We start from the raw sequence: 15,246 nt of genomic DNA on the forward strand, positions 1-15,246 counted from the left end.
CAAAAACAGAATCTCCTTACCTGCTGTTACTTTATTTAGAGCCACCAGGGAATTCAAGACCTTGCTGAAGCTCTGGCCCTGATACAGGTCATTTGCATCAAACGTCTACAGAGGCAGAAAAACAGAATGCTTTTATTAAGTAGCACACAAACACACACAATAATCAAATATGTCAATTTACTATAGGAAACATGTTGATTGCATTTATTAATTCTGTCCTGCAGAGAATTGTATGTTTTTTTTTTTTTTTTTTTTTTTTTTAAGGCTTGGATTATCTCCAATGCAATGTCTACCGTTTTCCTAAAATTCAGATTTTCCATTCCAACACAGGTTTGTTAATGTATACCAACACTTTGCAATGACCAAACTGTACAATCAAATTAAAATCCCAAATCCTAAAATAACAGGACGCCAAAGCCTTTACATTTCCTGTTATTCTTCTCTGGTCTATATGGGATTACATGAGGAGTCCAATATCAAAGGCTCAAAGTAAAGGAATGCTTCAATACAGAGACAGTTTTATTTGACGAGTTATTTGTGGATGTTTGAGAACTAAACTCATACATTACTATAACTGAAGGAAGAACATTTACTATCACTCTGTTGTTATTGGAGTTAAATAAAACACTCTGTAAATACTACAGAGATTTCAGAACATCTTCCAGCCTGTAAAAAATGCTTCTGAAAATAACAGTTACAAAGCTATGTTGAATAACTCAAATCGAATTAGCCTGCACGCTTTCTTTTTTTAGCCTCCTAGTCACGGTTACCATTTGAAATAATAACTGCATTCAAACCACATTTGAAATCTTTAAGCACACAGTCAGAGTATTACAGCATCTCGAGGGTAGGAAACAATGAAAACATTTTAAGGCTGTTTTTCAAGTCAGTCTCATTTTCCCATTCAAGCATTTTCCCACTTCACGAAGCGAACACTTTAGACCATTTTGTGAAATGTGGCCAGTGTCTGGAGGGCTACAGGTATGTGGGACAATGTTACAGATCCCAACAAATGGGGAAATAGCTTTGTTTTCTACTTTCCAAGAACCACCCACTAATCCTGAAGCTAGAAACTGAATTTACTTATTAAACCGTTCTGGCTGGAAAGACAGAATGCTATGAAACCTGAATCCAACATTCCCAATATATTAATTATTATTTTAAAAAAGTCATGTAAACAGTAGCACAGATCATCTGTGAATCAGAATGACATCCATATTTGTTGTGTGTGATTTTGTGTATATTGTTTGCCAACATATAAAATGAATCTTCTTCACTCTGTAATCTTTCTGACGGTGCTGCCGATTATATAATACACGCTTAAGTTGATTTCTTTCTAAAATTTGGAGCCACAGTCAAAGATCCATTTATTTCTAGGAGGCAGTCAGCATTCTGTTCTTATTTAAAGTGGACAGAGATAGAGCTTTTGCTATCAGCAGTTTTGGAAGTCATGTGTTTTTGTTTTTTCACAGAGAAGGTAAAATTGATTTCCTGGACAGTGTTTGCTGTTAACGCAGTACATGGTTTTAAATAAATAAATGTTTAACTAAAATGTAGAATTCCAACTGAAATAATTTGGAGCCTCTCAGGATATGGTTTCCCACTGAACAGGTTTAATCTTTAAGGTGTGTTATACAGTAACTCAATTGCAGAACCAGGCTCCAACAGGTCATTACAAGTACAGTATGCACCACAGGGAGTGGCAACAGCATCAGTAATATTTGTTAAGCTTTAGAATTCTGTAACAGTTATATTTTGTATGTCAAGTCAGCAAATGGACCCATTTCATCTCAGATGTTCAGGAAATTTCAGGTCACACATATTTAGTTTCTTGTATATCCCTTGAAAGCTGACCCTAAGGCAAGTGGTAAACATATGACAGCCTCTTTAGACATTTTGTTTTGTTTTCAACAGCTCATCTTTTGTGGTTAAAAAAATATACCCTTTCAGTAGCATTTTACAATTAAATATATATTTTATGCAAAAACATTAAAATATGGCATGTTTGAAAATGTACAGTACGCGTTACAATATTAGCCAGACAGTTATGTTTTAACGGCTTCAGTTGGTTCCTAGGAAAGTGCCAATTGTCTCCTACTGAAAGTCCTTAAAGTTCACAAGGTTGTAACAACACTGCCTCCATATAGACCTACAAAGCCATCATTGACTGTTATGCTTAAATCATTTTCCACATTTAATGAAACTCAACTGAGCCAGGAAGAGTATTATTCATTTTTATTTGTTATTTATTTTTTATTTTTTTTAATGTATTCCCTGCTCCACAATCTAGAGGTCTGATTATAAAAACAATATTTAGATGGTAGGCATTTTTTATGATGCACAAGTCATTGTTAAAAAACAAATAAAAAAATTTAATTGATGGCATCTAATAAACCTTTCACACACAAATGCCGTCACTGAGCCATCTCAGAGAGGTTTAAAAAATTCTTTAAAATACCCATTCACACATCGCGGAATTGCGCAATCTATGCCAGTATAATACCGTCATAACCCTTTCACACAACTTTCAAACCTGTCAGTAACTCGATCGTTTTCACGGCAACGGTTGTATGCACGCTCATTCATCACGTCAGCGATTCACCCATAAATTACAGCATCACGCACTGTCCTTTTATTTCTGAATTCACCTCCTCGAAGTTCATTCCTTAACTTCTTCCAGACTTCAAATACTACCTTCTTGATCAGCCATTTTATTTGAAAAAAAAAAAAAAAACGTTTAGCAAAAAGGGAATCTGAGGCATTGCATGTCAAGTGAACCCAAAACACCAAAGTCTGTGACTAGGACTTTTATTTGAAATGGCTTAAGAATGTGACACAACTCATTTCACCACTGAATACAATGAGACAGACTTAGTCTACTGTTTGTCAAAGAATGTCACTAGGTTTCTTTTAGCATTATCACCTGACATTCTACTATGGTGTGTTTTATATTTATGGAAGCCATGCTCAGTACACATCCATGTTATAATTGAGAAAAGTCATTCCAGGATGTGCACTGTTCTGAATAATCACACTTGTCAGTAGCTGGAAGCACAAAGCGGGACTTGTGCACCCATTCAGTACAATGCCCTGGTTTACAATGCACTGGTTTGGTATTTAAATATTGATGCTTCTGGTCGACCTCTTACAGCAACGCTTCTTGTCATCCCAACTAAGACCATTTCAAAACAACCTCTAATAAAAGAGAAGCCAACACAATCCAGAAGGGTGATTTTACGAAGGAGTGAAAGGCTACCACTCACTTCTCTTCACGGTTTCTGGAGCTATTCTGAGATTCTGAAACTACTGAAATGTATTTGAGCTTGAGAATTTCTCTGAATTAATTGAGATCCAAATAGTATTAAATTGACTCTAGACCTTGTCTGCTTTTTCCACAGCTGGCGTTGTGTGACAGACTGCAAATCGTACAACTGCGAAGACACAATCTCCTAAAACTTGATAGTATCATATGTTATTTTTTTTAAATAGAATATTTAATGCAATGTACTACAGGTACAAGTCAATTTTCCATAAGTTTGGCTTTAAAAGGCAAAACAGTCATACATGGATACTCAGCAAAAACAATCTACCCAAAACACATTACATCACTTACACCAAGAAAATCACTTTAAAAAAACAAAGAAAAAAAAAAGAGTAAACTGCAATAAACAAATCAATGCTCTTGTTTCGATAAAATCAAAAGTTTTTTTCTAAGACTCACTGTAATAAACGCAGAGTACTCTACTTGCTGCTTTTTAGAACGGCTTCCATCAACTACCCTAAATACGGTCTGGTTAAAAAAAATGTAAAACACAACATGCACATACAGAGGGCCCTCAGGTCAATGGGTGTGTATGACAAGTTTGGTGAAGACGGGTGCCAAATCAAGGTGGAAACTTGATGGCTCAGCACATAAATTTCCACTTTTTTGAATGAGGAACCTAAAAACAGCAAATGGGGTGAATAGAGAACCCTTCAATAGTAGCTTCAAAATAAATTCTCATCTTTACTGTCCTCTTACCTTTATTTTATAGTCTTTACTGGGAGGTCAGTTGCAAAAAAATTGCAATTACTCTTTGTAACAGGGAGAACCCTATCGCTGGTTCTTGAAGTGTATGTGTGCCTTTAGGAAAGTAGGTGGGACGCACAACAGGAGACGGGTTGCTAAGCGACCAGTTGAGCAGTGGGCTCGCCCGGCGCTGAGCTGATAGGGAGGGCTGGGTGGTGTGCCCAGGAAAGTTGCATGGCGCTCAAAAATCGTCAGTGCTACTGCAAGGCCATTGCTACACAGACGGGTGCTGAGGGAAACCTTGCTTTGTTTACATCCAGGAGGAGAGGATCCGCTCTGCAGGATAACATCCATAGAACCCTTCAATTGCAAGAGGGTGCCTGTGAAGGCTGCTCAGCCAGGACCGTCACACAACCCACAGTCGCTGGGAGTCCAGGTCTTCGGAAGCCACACCATTAGGTTAGTTTAGGGGATGTTGATCCCAACCAAGTGTAGAGAAGGTTATCATAGTGTAGTAGGTTCCTGGAGCGGGACGTCTCGTTTAGTGAGACTAGCGGTCGCCTTGTGTGGCAAACTTTTCTTTTTAGCTTTGTTTTGTTTTCTTTATTAAATCCAGCGCTAGGATTACCATTGCTGGTACCCTAGCGTCAGCCTATGTTGTTATTAAATCTGTGCTACTGTGTGGTGTGTCAACACCCAATGCTCTGTGTCTGCCTCATTATTAATCGAGACGACCCACACACTTAACAAATCTCCCTTTTACACTCTCTCTCTATATATACACACACACACACACACACAATCTGTTTTCACCTGATTTTAGAACCTGCTATCATTGCCTGCCATACACACACACAGGCTAGACCAGCACCATCTACTGCTCAGCTGTGTTGCCAGTCTCTTGTGCACACTGCTTAATTCTATTAAGCCAGGCTAAAACTGATTAAAACTGATTCTTCCTCACATAGATACCCTGGGCCGCTGTTACATATTATGCGTGTCGGTCTGGTCCTTTATAAATAGAAGTAGTCGTAACTAATTACAGCAATCACCTTTCATTAAAGTCAAAGAAAACACAGCGTTACATTCCCCTATAATCAGAGTGCCTGTTGAAAAATCTCAATTTTGTTTGTCACATGGTATTCCAAGACAAAGGCCTAGGAAAAGTAAGTTTCTATTTATTACCCTTTTAATATCCCATTACCTGTGCTTGTTGGACATATGTTCCATGCTAACTATTCTAGCAAGAAGTGGTGATGAAAAGACTCCTCAAGACTGATTGTGGGGAAGCATATGCTTCAGAGCACAATCCTTCACCTTGGAAGATCTAGTTATAGAATGTATTCCTTTAAGCATACACATTTCTGTCCCAACCAAATTTCTTAAAAAAGGGAGAGTCTCTGTTTGTCTGACAGTAGAGTTGCCATCTTTAAGGGTTACTGTGATGTGCTTTTGCCATCTGCTTATTTCTACAATGAGTAAACAATGTGCATGGGTTATAACTGAATAGATTGTGCATTGCTTGAATGCACCATCAGGCTAAATATTTTTCTAATATACCTGAAACGTTACAGGAAGCATGTGAAATGATTTTTCTCTTTAAACTGGTACATTCAGCCCCAGTCCTCCCGCCAGCAACGCAGCCTAACAATAACCAGTTTTGCTGCATTTTAAATTCTAAAAAGAGTGTAGCCCAAAGGAAAAAAAAAAAGCTACCTGCGCCTCCTCTTCTGTCTGAATTTTATGTACAACAAAATATATAGCTTTACAAAATGCATCATGGAAATAAATGTAAAGTCCTACAGTAAAAACACTTAAGTGATTTCAAAACAGAAGACTATGTAATAGTATGACTACGTAAAAAAAGAAAAAAATATTAAAATATAAGATTCTGGGTAAAAATGCTAAATTACACATCAAAACATTCGTGCCTCTCTGGCAACTTTAATGCAGCATATATTATACAACTGTACTAACGATAATAAAAAGCGTATTTATTAATACAAAAGGTTAGAGATTACTGTTGTGATCCAAGTTATCGACAACAAAACACCCTGCTTACTGCCTACACAAAGAGGCCTGCAGCTGCACAGCAAAAACAACAGTCGCCGGCATTGCTTTTGCAACAACTTTGTATCCTTCTCGGCAATGCGATAACCTACAGGGACCCCAATCTCTTTTGTTATGTATTTGTGTTGCGCATAAACACCTGTGAAGTTCACAGCCGTGAAACATCAACAAACAAATGCACAGTGTGAAAAAGACGGTAAAACATAACCCTACCTCTACTCTGAAAGAGCCACAACCTTTCAGAAACTCCCTGATATTGCTGAGGCACTCGCTCTCGTTCCTGGGCTCCTGGTAAACCTACAAAGGAAATACGTGCACTTAAAATATGCGAATCTCATAGCTCGGTTAAGCGACATTTATTTATTGTTTGATTGATTGTATTTCAGGTAACATAGCTCTCCTTGAAGAAGTGGAAGTGGGAACTGAAAAAAGGAAATGACGTTACACTGATATGATTCCACAATAACACTGGTGAAAGCACAAGGGAGCAGACAGCATGAAGGAAGCACACAATGGGGAATGCCAGTTAATTTCTCTGCTAGATCAAGTACAGCAGCTTCAAAAAGAAAAATGTTTTACTGCTTCCCATAGCCTGACCTAAGTGTAAAACATTCAACAGTATTACAACACGCCCGTGCTAACTGCAGTAAATAGTTATTCTCGGGACAAGTGTTTAGCTCTGGAAACCTGATTTTTTTTTTTTTTTTTTCTGTAAATTAAGTGAATCTTAAGCATTTTTGTTTTCATTAAACTACAAGAATAATTCTAGTTGTGAAATTTGTAACATTGTTATATTACGACGCAAAATTAGAATCACTTATATATATATATATATATATATATATATATATATCTATATATATAGATATAGGATATATATATATTATATATACACACATTTGTCGGTGTTTGCCACAAAAGCGACTGCAGTCTTTGGCTGTTTAGCGTCTTGGCACTTTTTTTCATAAAACAGTCCTTGTTTATAGTCATGTTTGTTTACATACAAATAATACTAGTTTTGATCAGCGACAAAAGCTTTTATTCATACACGGTAACACTATATTTATATTAACAAACAAAAATTACATATTTTCATTATTATTATTATTATTATTATTATTATTATTATTATTATTATTATTATTATTAAAGCATCATAACACATACAGGTTGCATTAGGATAAAGTCTCCACGCAGTTTTTGACATCTGTGCTGTATCGCAGGGGTCTAGGACAATGAACCTCAGACACATAACCTCAAAACAATAATTGTGATATGGGTTGCAAATTGATAGATATCTCTGTAAGGTCGACAGGGCTGTACTAAAAACTCAACAGGGTTGGGGGAAATAAAGATAAATCATGTCCTTACTTTTTCGATACAGCCAGGGCGTAATCGGTCCAACAATCTGCAAAGGACCACCCCATCTTTAAGAGACGATTGCAAAAAGCCTTCGGGGTCCGAGATGTTTTTTTTCGGTGATTCTAGCACTCCCAGAGTGATGAGCCATGTAACGGTCTGTTCTGCGGAATTCATAGCTGTTTTTGCACGCCGTAATTCCAACCAGGAAAAAAGGGGGGGGGGAACAATAAATGTGTTTTTTTAAAAAAAAAAGAAAAACATTTGCTATCTACATTGGTCTGAGATTTGGGGCAGAGACTGCAATTGATCCCTCCTTCTTCATGTAGATGCAGATGATGACGATTTGCGTTTGAAAATCCTGTAGGTCCAGTTCTTCGCTCACCACTGTGTTTTGGCAAGCTGTCAAATGCCTTCCTGTACAACACACAACCTGCAATGCACGCAGCCGCGATCTTCTGGCAGATGACATCACTGATATCGCCCAGGGATAGCCACTTACAACCCCCCAGATATATTTGCATTTTACTGTAATCTTTTTTGCATGGTTTTGCATTCAGGGCTTAACATTGAAATGTATCTCGTCAGGGAGTGCAAAACACCGGTACTGAGCTACCGATGTTAACGTATTTATTATGATCTGTGAATATATATATATATATATATATATGTGTGTGTGTGTGTGTGTGTGTGTGTGTGTGTGTGTGTGTGTGTGTGTGTGTGTGTGTGTGTGTGTGTGTGAAATTGAGGAAAATACTGGAAAGTAAGTGCTGAATTATTATTTCATTTTTGTACCTTAAAAAAAAAGCATAAATATATGTACTTTTAAAAGCAAATGAAAACATCCGGTGAACTATAGGTAAAGGCACTGCAAAACACAACAAAGCTAGCCACATTGTATTCGGAAATCGCAATGGCAATTAACCATGTCAGTAACATTCATTCCTGGCTGCGGTTATAAATACTCTTGTAAATGTACCCCCGGGTTCTGCTACTCTTAATAACTTGTTCTGGAGAGGCAAGCTGTCCATCAGACAAAAAAGCCTCCTTACATCCCGAGATCAATATACACCCAATGTTTTGTATTCGGGAAGCTCCTTAGCATTTTTTGGAAACAACTGCACAAGCAATTATCTGTATAAAACATGTAGCTGCCCGCTTTTAACACTCTGGCCCCAATGCCATATTTGTTCTGTTCTACATCCACTAAGGAGTGTTGCAACGGGAGCAGGTTAATGGTTACCTCCTGCTGTAGTAGCTGCACTTCTGAGATTTAATATTACAAAAAAAAAAAAAAAAAAAAGAAAAAACACCAGGATGTGATAACAGAACGAGGAAACGATATACCAACAGAATCTAAACAACAGGAAGACTAAAGATAATTGTGATATATCATACTGCTACCAAGTTGCTCTTAAATACTGTTGCAGATAGTAGCAGAAGGGTGTCTGGCTGTTTGTCTTTCAACGACTAGCTAGTTTAAAAGAGGAATGAAGCTTCTTAGCGGCAGGTTGTTTTTGACAACAGGCTTTCATTTCATTTAATTGTAGAGCTATTTCTAGTTTGTAAAGCAGTCCTGGATGCTTGTATAAAGAATATGCTGTAATAATGTAGTTGGTATGGTATTTCTCACAAGAGTATTCCACTATCAAACCTATTATTAAACATTCAAAGGATAAATGACTGCATTTTCTTTCCACTAGATGGCAACCTTGCAAGATGCGAGAGTCGTGCTATATTTAAAAAAAAAAAAAAAAAACATTAAATCCTGTTTCACTCCCAGGTTCATTTTGATTCCCATTGAGGTAAACTCATTCCAGTATTGCAAATATCAATCACACAGTATATTGTGCAAAAACAACAACAAAGTCAGATAGGTTTCGGTTCAAAACACACATGGCCTGATAGGTTAGCCACCTTGACTTGAAAGAACCAGGCTGATGGACTAAAGAACTACAGTGGCTTGCAAAAGTATTGACCCCCTTGGCATTTTTCCTATTTTATTGCCATACAACCTGGAATTAAAATGGATTTTTATTTGGATTTCATGTAATGGACATACACAAAATAGTCCAAATTGGTGAAGTGAAATGAAAAAAATAACTTGTTTAAAAAAATTCTAAAAAATAAATAACGGAAAAGTGGTGCGTGCATATGTATTCACCCCCTTTGCTATTAAGCCTCTAAATAAGATCTGGTGCAACCAATTACCTTCAGAAGTCACATAATTAGTTAAATAAAGTCCACCTGTGTGCAATCGAAGTGTCACATGATCTGTCACATGATCTCAGTATATATACACCTGTTCTGAAAGGCCCCAGAGTCTGCAACATCACTAAGCAAGGGGCACCACCAAGCAAGTGGCACCATGAAGACCAAGGAGCTCTCTAAACAGGTCAGGAATAAAGTTGTGGAGAAGTACAGGTCAGGGTTGGGTTATAAAAAAATATCCGAAACTTTGAACATCCCACAGAGCACCATTAAAGCCATTATTAAAAAATGGAAAGAATATGGCACCACAACTAACCTGGCAAGAGAGGCCCGCCCACCAAAACTCACGGACCAGGCAAGGAGGGCATTAATCAGAGAGGCAACAAAGAGACCAAAGATAACCCTGAAGGAGCTACAAAGCTCCACAGCGGAGATTGGAGTATGTATCCATAGGACCACTTTAAGCCATACACTCCACAGAGCTGGGCTTTACGGAAGAGTGGCCAGAAAAAAGCCATTGCTTAAAGAAAAAAATAAGCAAACACGTTTGGTGTTCGCCAAAAGGCATGTGGGAGACTCTCCAAACATAAGGAAGAAGGTACTCTGGTCAGATGAGACTAAAATTGAGCTTTTTGGCCATCAAGGAAAACGCTATGTCTGGCGCAAACCCAACACCTCTCATCACCCAGAGAACACCATCCCCACAGTGAGGCATGGTGGTGGCAGCATCATGCTGTGGGGATGTTTTTCATTGGCAGGGACTGGGAAACTGGTCAGAATTGAAGGAATGATGGATGGCGCTAAATACAGGGAAATTCTTGAGGGAAACCTGTTTCAGTCTTCCACAGATTTGAGACTGGGACGGAGGTTCACCTTCCAGCAGGACAATGACCCTAAGCATACTGCTAAAGCAACACTCGAGTGGTTTAAGGGGAAACATTTAAATGTCTTGGAATGGCTTAGTCAAAGCACAGACCTCAATCCAATTGAGAATCTGTGGTATGACTTAAAGATTGCTGTACACCAGCGGAACCCATCCAACTTGAAGGAGCTGGAGCAGTTTTGCCTTGAAGAATGGGCAAAAATCCCAGTGGCTAGATGTGCCAAGCTTATAGATACATACCCCAAGAGATTTGCAGCTGTAATTGCTGCAAAAGCTGGCTCTACAAAGTATTGACTTTGGGGGGGGTGAATAGTTATGCACGCTCAAGTTTTCAGTTTTTTTGTCTTATTTCTTGTTTGTTTCACAATAAAAAATATTTTGCATCTTCAAAGTGGTAGGCATGTTGTGTAAATCCAATGATACAAACCCCCAAAAAATCAATTTTAATTCCAGGTTGTAAGGCAACAAAATAGGAAAAATGTCAAGGGGGGGGGGTCAATACTTTCACAAGCCACTGTATACCAGAACAAGCCTGGGTTAATGTGTGAGGTTCCGAGTACCTACTCAACCTGCTGACCCGCTATATCCCTGCCCACAGTCTGAGGTCCTCATTTGCTTGTTATCCCCAAGCAAAAGTGCACCACACTTGAAGAACGCTCGTTTAGCTTCATGGCTCCGACTCTGTGGAACTCTCTCCCAGCTTTGATGCATGATGCTCCCACCGTTGCTCGCTTTAAATCAACTCTCAAGACTCACCTGTTCTCTCTTGCTTTCCATGCTCTTTAAGCCTGATATCTACTATTAGCTGTTGTGTTGCTGCTACTATTTAATGTATTCTGCTACTATCATGTATTATGCACTTTCCACTGTATTTCATGTATTATGCTTTTTTATTTTTACTGTATATCATGTATTATGCATTTCTCTGTATTTAAAGTATTTTGGATTTTCTTGTTGTTACTGCATCTTGTAAAGTGATTTGTGATGGTAGTCTACTATAAAAGGTGCTATATAAAATAAAGATTGATTGATTGATTGATTGATTGATTGAGAGATAAGAACAAATCTGCATTGATGCTAAAGTACTTGAGATATGGTTGGACCGAGACAGATGTTTTTGGTTCTTGATGGTGTTGGTCCTGGTACTGCCAGGTCACTAATCCACGGGACACTGTCTATCTGGATGTGTAACTCGTTTCATTCAGGGCCAACATGGTGTCAAATTGATTGGTTTGGGTTGTTAAACAATCAGGATGGACTGACTCAAAGAAGGCACAATGAATGCCGTTGGCATTATATAGACACATTCTGTTTTGCTAAACTTATGAGCAACACACTGGTTGGCCCACAATAAAAGCTATATAAAGCTTGCTAAGACACCTGATTCAGGATTGTGGAGCTACACCTTGGATTCCTTGTACAAGGACAACTTCTTAAATTATTTTTCAAACTAAACATTAGACAGGGTGCAGCCCATAATGTGTGTAAAACCTTTCTCATAAATCACAAGATCAATGGATTTAAATTTGGGCAGGAGCTAAAACTTTGCTTTATCAACACCAGAAAACAGCAACCACATGAATTACCGCATCACCAGTGCAGCAGCCTAGAGAAGACAAAACAAATAGAAAACAATAGCAAAGGTTCAGATACACAAATCCAGTTATCTGTGACTGCACGTAAGAGTAGATAAAATTGAGCTAGCTGCCGGAAATAGAAAACACCTGCCTTATGACTGATCAGTGGTTTTCTGCAGCCACCAAAGTGAGGCACAGTATACTATAATGGAACTTTCCTTCAACCTGTCCTTCACACATTGTCATTCAAAGTAGGTCATTGTTATAAACACAGGTAACCATCATGGAACACTCAGCCAAAGAGTGGAACTAATCCAAACTGGATTAAATATATAGATGACTACATGTAATAATGCACACAAGCTGACATGTTTTTGTTAACCTAGTATGGTTCTAGATATCATTTTTTAAACTTACAGTAAAATACAGAGTTGCTATAACATGTTATACCTACAGAGAGCATGGGTGTGCACAACAGGAAAAATGTATGGAATTATTTAAATAACTTTTACCCCTTAAATAGTTATGCCTCAAAGACAATAACAGAAAACAGAACAGCGTATATTCCACTGCTCACTTTTCAAACAACGACAATTACAGATTAATAAAATAAAAAGTGTTGGATTTAAGCAATCAAGGAAAATAGCATAAATCAACAGTTATTTTCAACTCCTTATACGTACAATAGGGAAATTCATAAGAAATAAACAGTGATAGGCATGGAAGAACAATTGTTTTTCTTTTTAAATATCAGTTTTACAGGAAAGCACAAGTAATAATTTAATTATCAAATTTTGTAGCCTGAAGTGGTTATAGCAAACAAAATACATTCTGTCGTGCATTTCTATTCATTGTACAGGTCTCCAATGTGCAGTTTGTAATGAAACATAATATTGCAAACATTTTAAACAATGACATCTGGTACTAGACTTGGCAAAAGAAAGTTCTCACTTTGCTTGCCTTGTCTTTCAGGAAATCTGTTACACTCAAGCTTCAAATGGTCATTTCACCTCGGCAATGTCTTTGGGTCAAGCATCTAACTGGCTGAAAATAATGTCAGTAATTAGGGAAAGCAGCTGGCCCTGATGTAGGGAAAATTTCATTCTATAGGTGAAATCTCCATGAAAGTGCAAGACAATCTGTAAGCAAGACCTGCAAACAAATATTTTTAAAATCTAATGTAGTACCAGATATTAAATTTTTAAATGAAATTATATGTTTACTAAAAAACCATACTAGTGAGACCTACATAGTGATAGATATCCACAGTGTGGAACATTAATGGAATTGTTGGATTTTCTTTTTTTTACCAGTGATCTCACAGCTAGTACATACATGGGTATCTGTTGGTTTCCACACTTATTAGATACCCTCAAAAGAGAAACATTGTTCCTTGCTTAACATGCTTGTGGTTTTTTATTACAATGCTGGCTATATTTAGCAGGGAGGGTTAGCACAATCTTAGGTAAATGTTCATTGAATCTCAAAATATTTGAATCCAGTTGGGAACTTCTCTTGTTCACAACACATCCCCAGTTTTCTTTTAGGAAACTAGATATGTATACTGCAATGTGCCAACCTCCAGCAACAAGAGACTGGAATGTTGCCAAAGGAAGTTTTCAAAATATCTAAAACTAAAGGCATGTTTAATTTTCTATAACAGAAAACACATCTGACATTGTTTCTTGGAAAAAGTCACATCTGTCTGGATTTTATTTCGTTCAGTGGCAACACTGAGGCTGGACTATACATACTCATGAGCATGAAGCATTTCCTGGATCTGGACTGTATTGTTCTTTGCTAGTGAAGATTTTCTGTTTTGATTACATTATATTCACATCCTGTTGTTATGCATGCTGACAAAACAAATGCAGTATTTAGTAATGTAAAATGAGAGGTCCTATTCACAGACCTTTAAGAACATTTTATGAAATGTTTTATAAGGGCTGTTTTTTAAGTGTTTAGAAAGAGCCTTTAAAAGCTTTAAAAGGGATTAAAAAATGCCCTTAACAAAACATTTATTTATCAACAGAGTTATAACTTTTGTGAACAGAGTTTAAACATGTTAGAGTTTTGTTTTATGGTCCCAATGTTGAGATATTTGAGATGAGAATGTTAAACTGTTTGTCAGTCGTTAGACATTGTTTCTGTGAGCTTTGCTTTTAAATCCAGTTTTTAATGTTGCCTTGTTATAGGGCAGACTTGGAGAAAGATTGATTGCAGTCAAATTGTCTTCCTAGATAAAGGGTATTCAGTCCAACAGTGCACAGATGGTTTCTGTAACTTAACTGGTGAATCAAATTTAGCAGTTGTTGGCAAATATAAGATTGCATCTGCTTCATTTAAACTTGTAGTACTGGAAGAATAACATATTTAATAAAGGACCAAGAATGATTATGGTAAAAATATAGCAGAGTGTAATATAGCACTGTGAAAGTACAGTAGAACACAAGCAAGCAGGACAAAGCAGGCAGGCAAAACAAAGTATAATAAAAAACTTGACAAACCATGGTAGACTATTGTAGAAGCATAGTACACTGTAACCAGCACAAAAACATAGTAACTGCAATACTGCATAGCTCATGTGGGTCAGCCCATGTGTACCAAATTCTGGGGAGGTCTTTCTTCCATTTGTGGTCAATGGTACATAAACTGCATGCATACAAAAGAAGGCTGTGTAACTCATGCCCCATATGGTAAAAACAGATCTGAAACTTGCAAAAATTCACATTTTTAAAAGTTTGTATTGATGGCTTTCCACCAAAAAACAATTAGTTGAGGATGGTAAGCCATTCATGAAAGGGGCCGAATTTATACAGTAGCTTGCTATGCATCGACTTCACAGTGCAATCTCTTGGAAGAAATTGCAGTTGTATAAATATAGAAAGGGCTTTTTAAGTGTGTGATAATTTGCACAGTAACCCTAACTAAACCACATGATAATTATTATTTCTATGCATCATATTAAGAGCTGATGCAGTTTTCAGGAATCAATGCAGCTGTGGCCAGGGCTTAAATCCACTTTAAGCTTGGTTCTACTCTATTTTAAACAAACAAACAAAGAAAAAAATCTCTTGACTTTTACAAGTGATAATTACTGTAAAACAAACCATTAGACGCCAATCACGTCACTTGGT

At 37.4% G+C, this 15,246-nt stretch overlaps 1 protein-coding gene across 2 annotated transcripts in view; it reads right to left on the reverse strand.

Annotated features, from left to right (window-relative positions):
- Nucleotides 1–7,837, reverse strand: part of LOC121327884 (rho guanine nucleotide exchange factor 7) — a 40,303-nt gene extending 32,466 nt beyond the window's left edge. Inside the window, exons 1-3 of one of the 2 annotated variants that reach the window (XM_041272189.1) lie at nucleotides 7,451–7,837; nucleotides 6,293–6,376; nucleotides 21–105 (exon numbers count right to left, since the gene is read on the reverse strand). In XM_041272189.1, coding sequence (XP_041128123.1) covers nucleotides 21–105; nucleotides 6,293–6,376; nucleotides 7,451–7,615 — 334 coding nt within the window. In that variant the 5' untranslated portion in view covers nucleotides 7,616–7,837. The remainder of the gene's footprint in view (nucleotides 1–20; nucleotides 106–6,292; nucleotides 6,377–7,450) is intronic. The other variant, XM_041272190.1, reaches the window with a different exon arrangement.
- Nucleotides 7,838–15,246: the final 7,409 nt, after the last annotated feature.

Source organism: Polyodon spathula, chromosome 15, assembly GCF_017654505.1.
Source record: "Polyodon spathula isolate WHYD16114869_AA chromosome 15, ASM1765450v1, whole genome shotgun sequence".
Classification (NCBI taxonomy): domain Eukaryota; kingdom Metazoa; phylum Chordata; class Actinopteri; order Acipenseriformes; family Polyodontidae; genus Polyodon; species Polyodon spathula.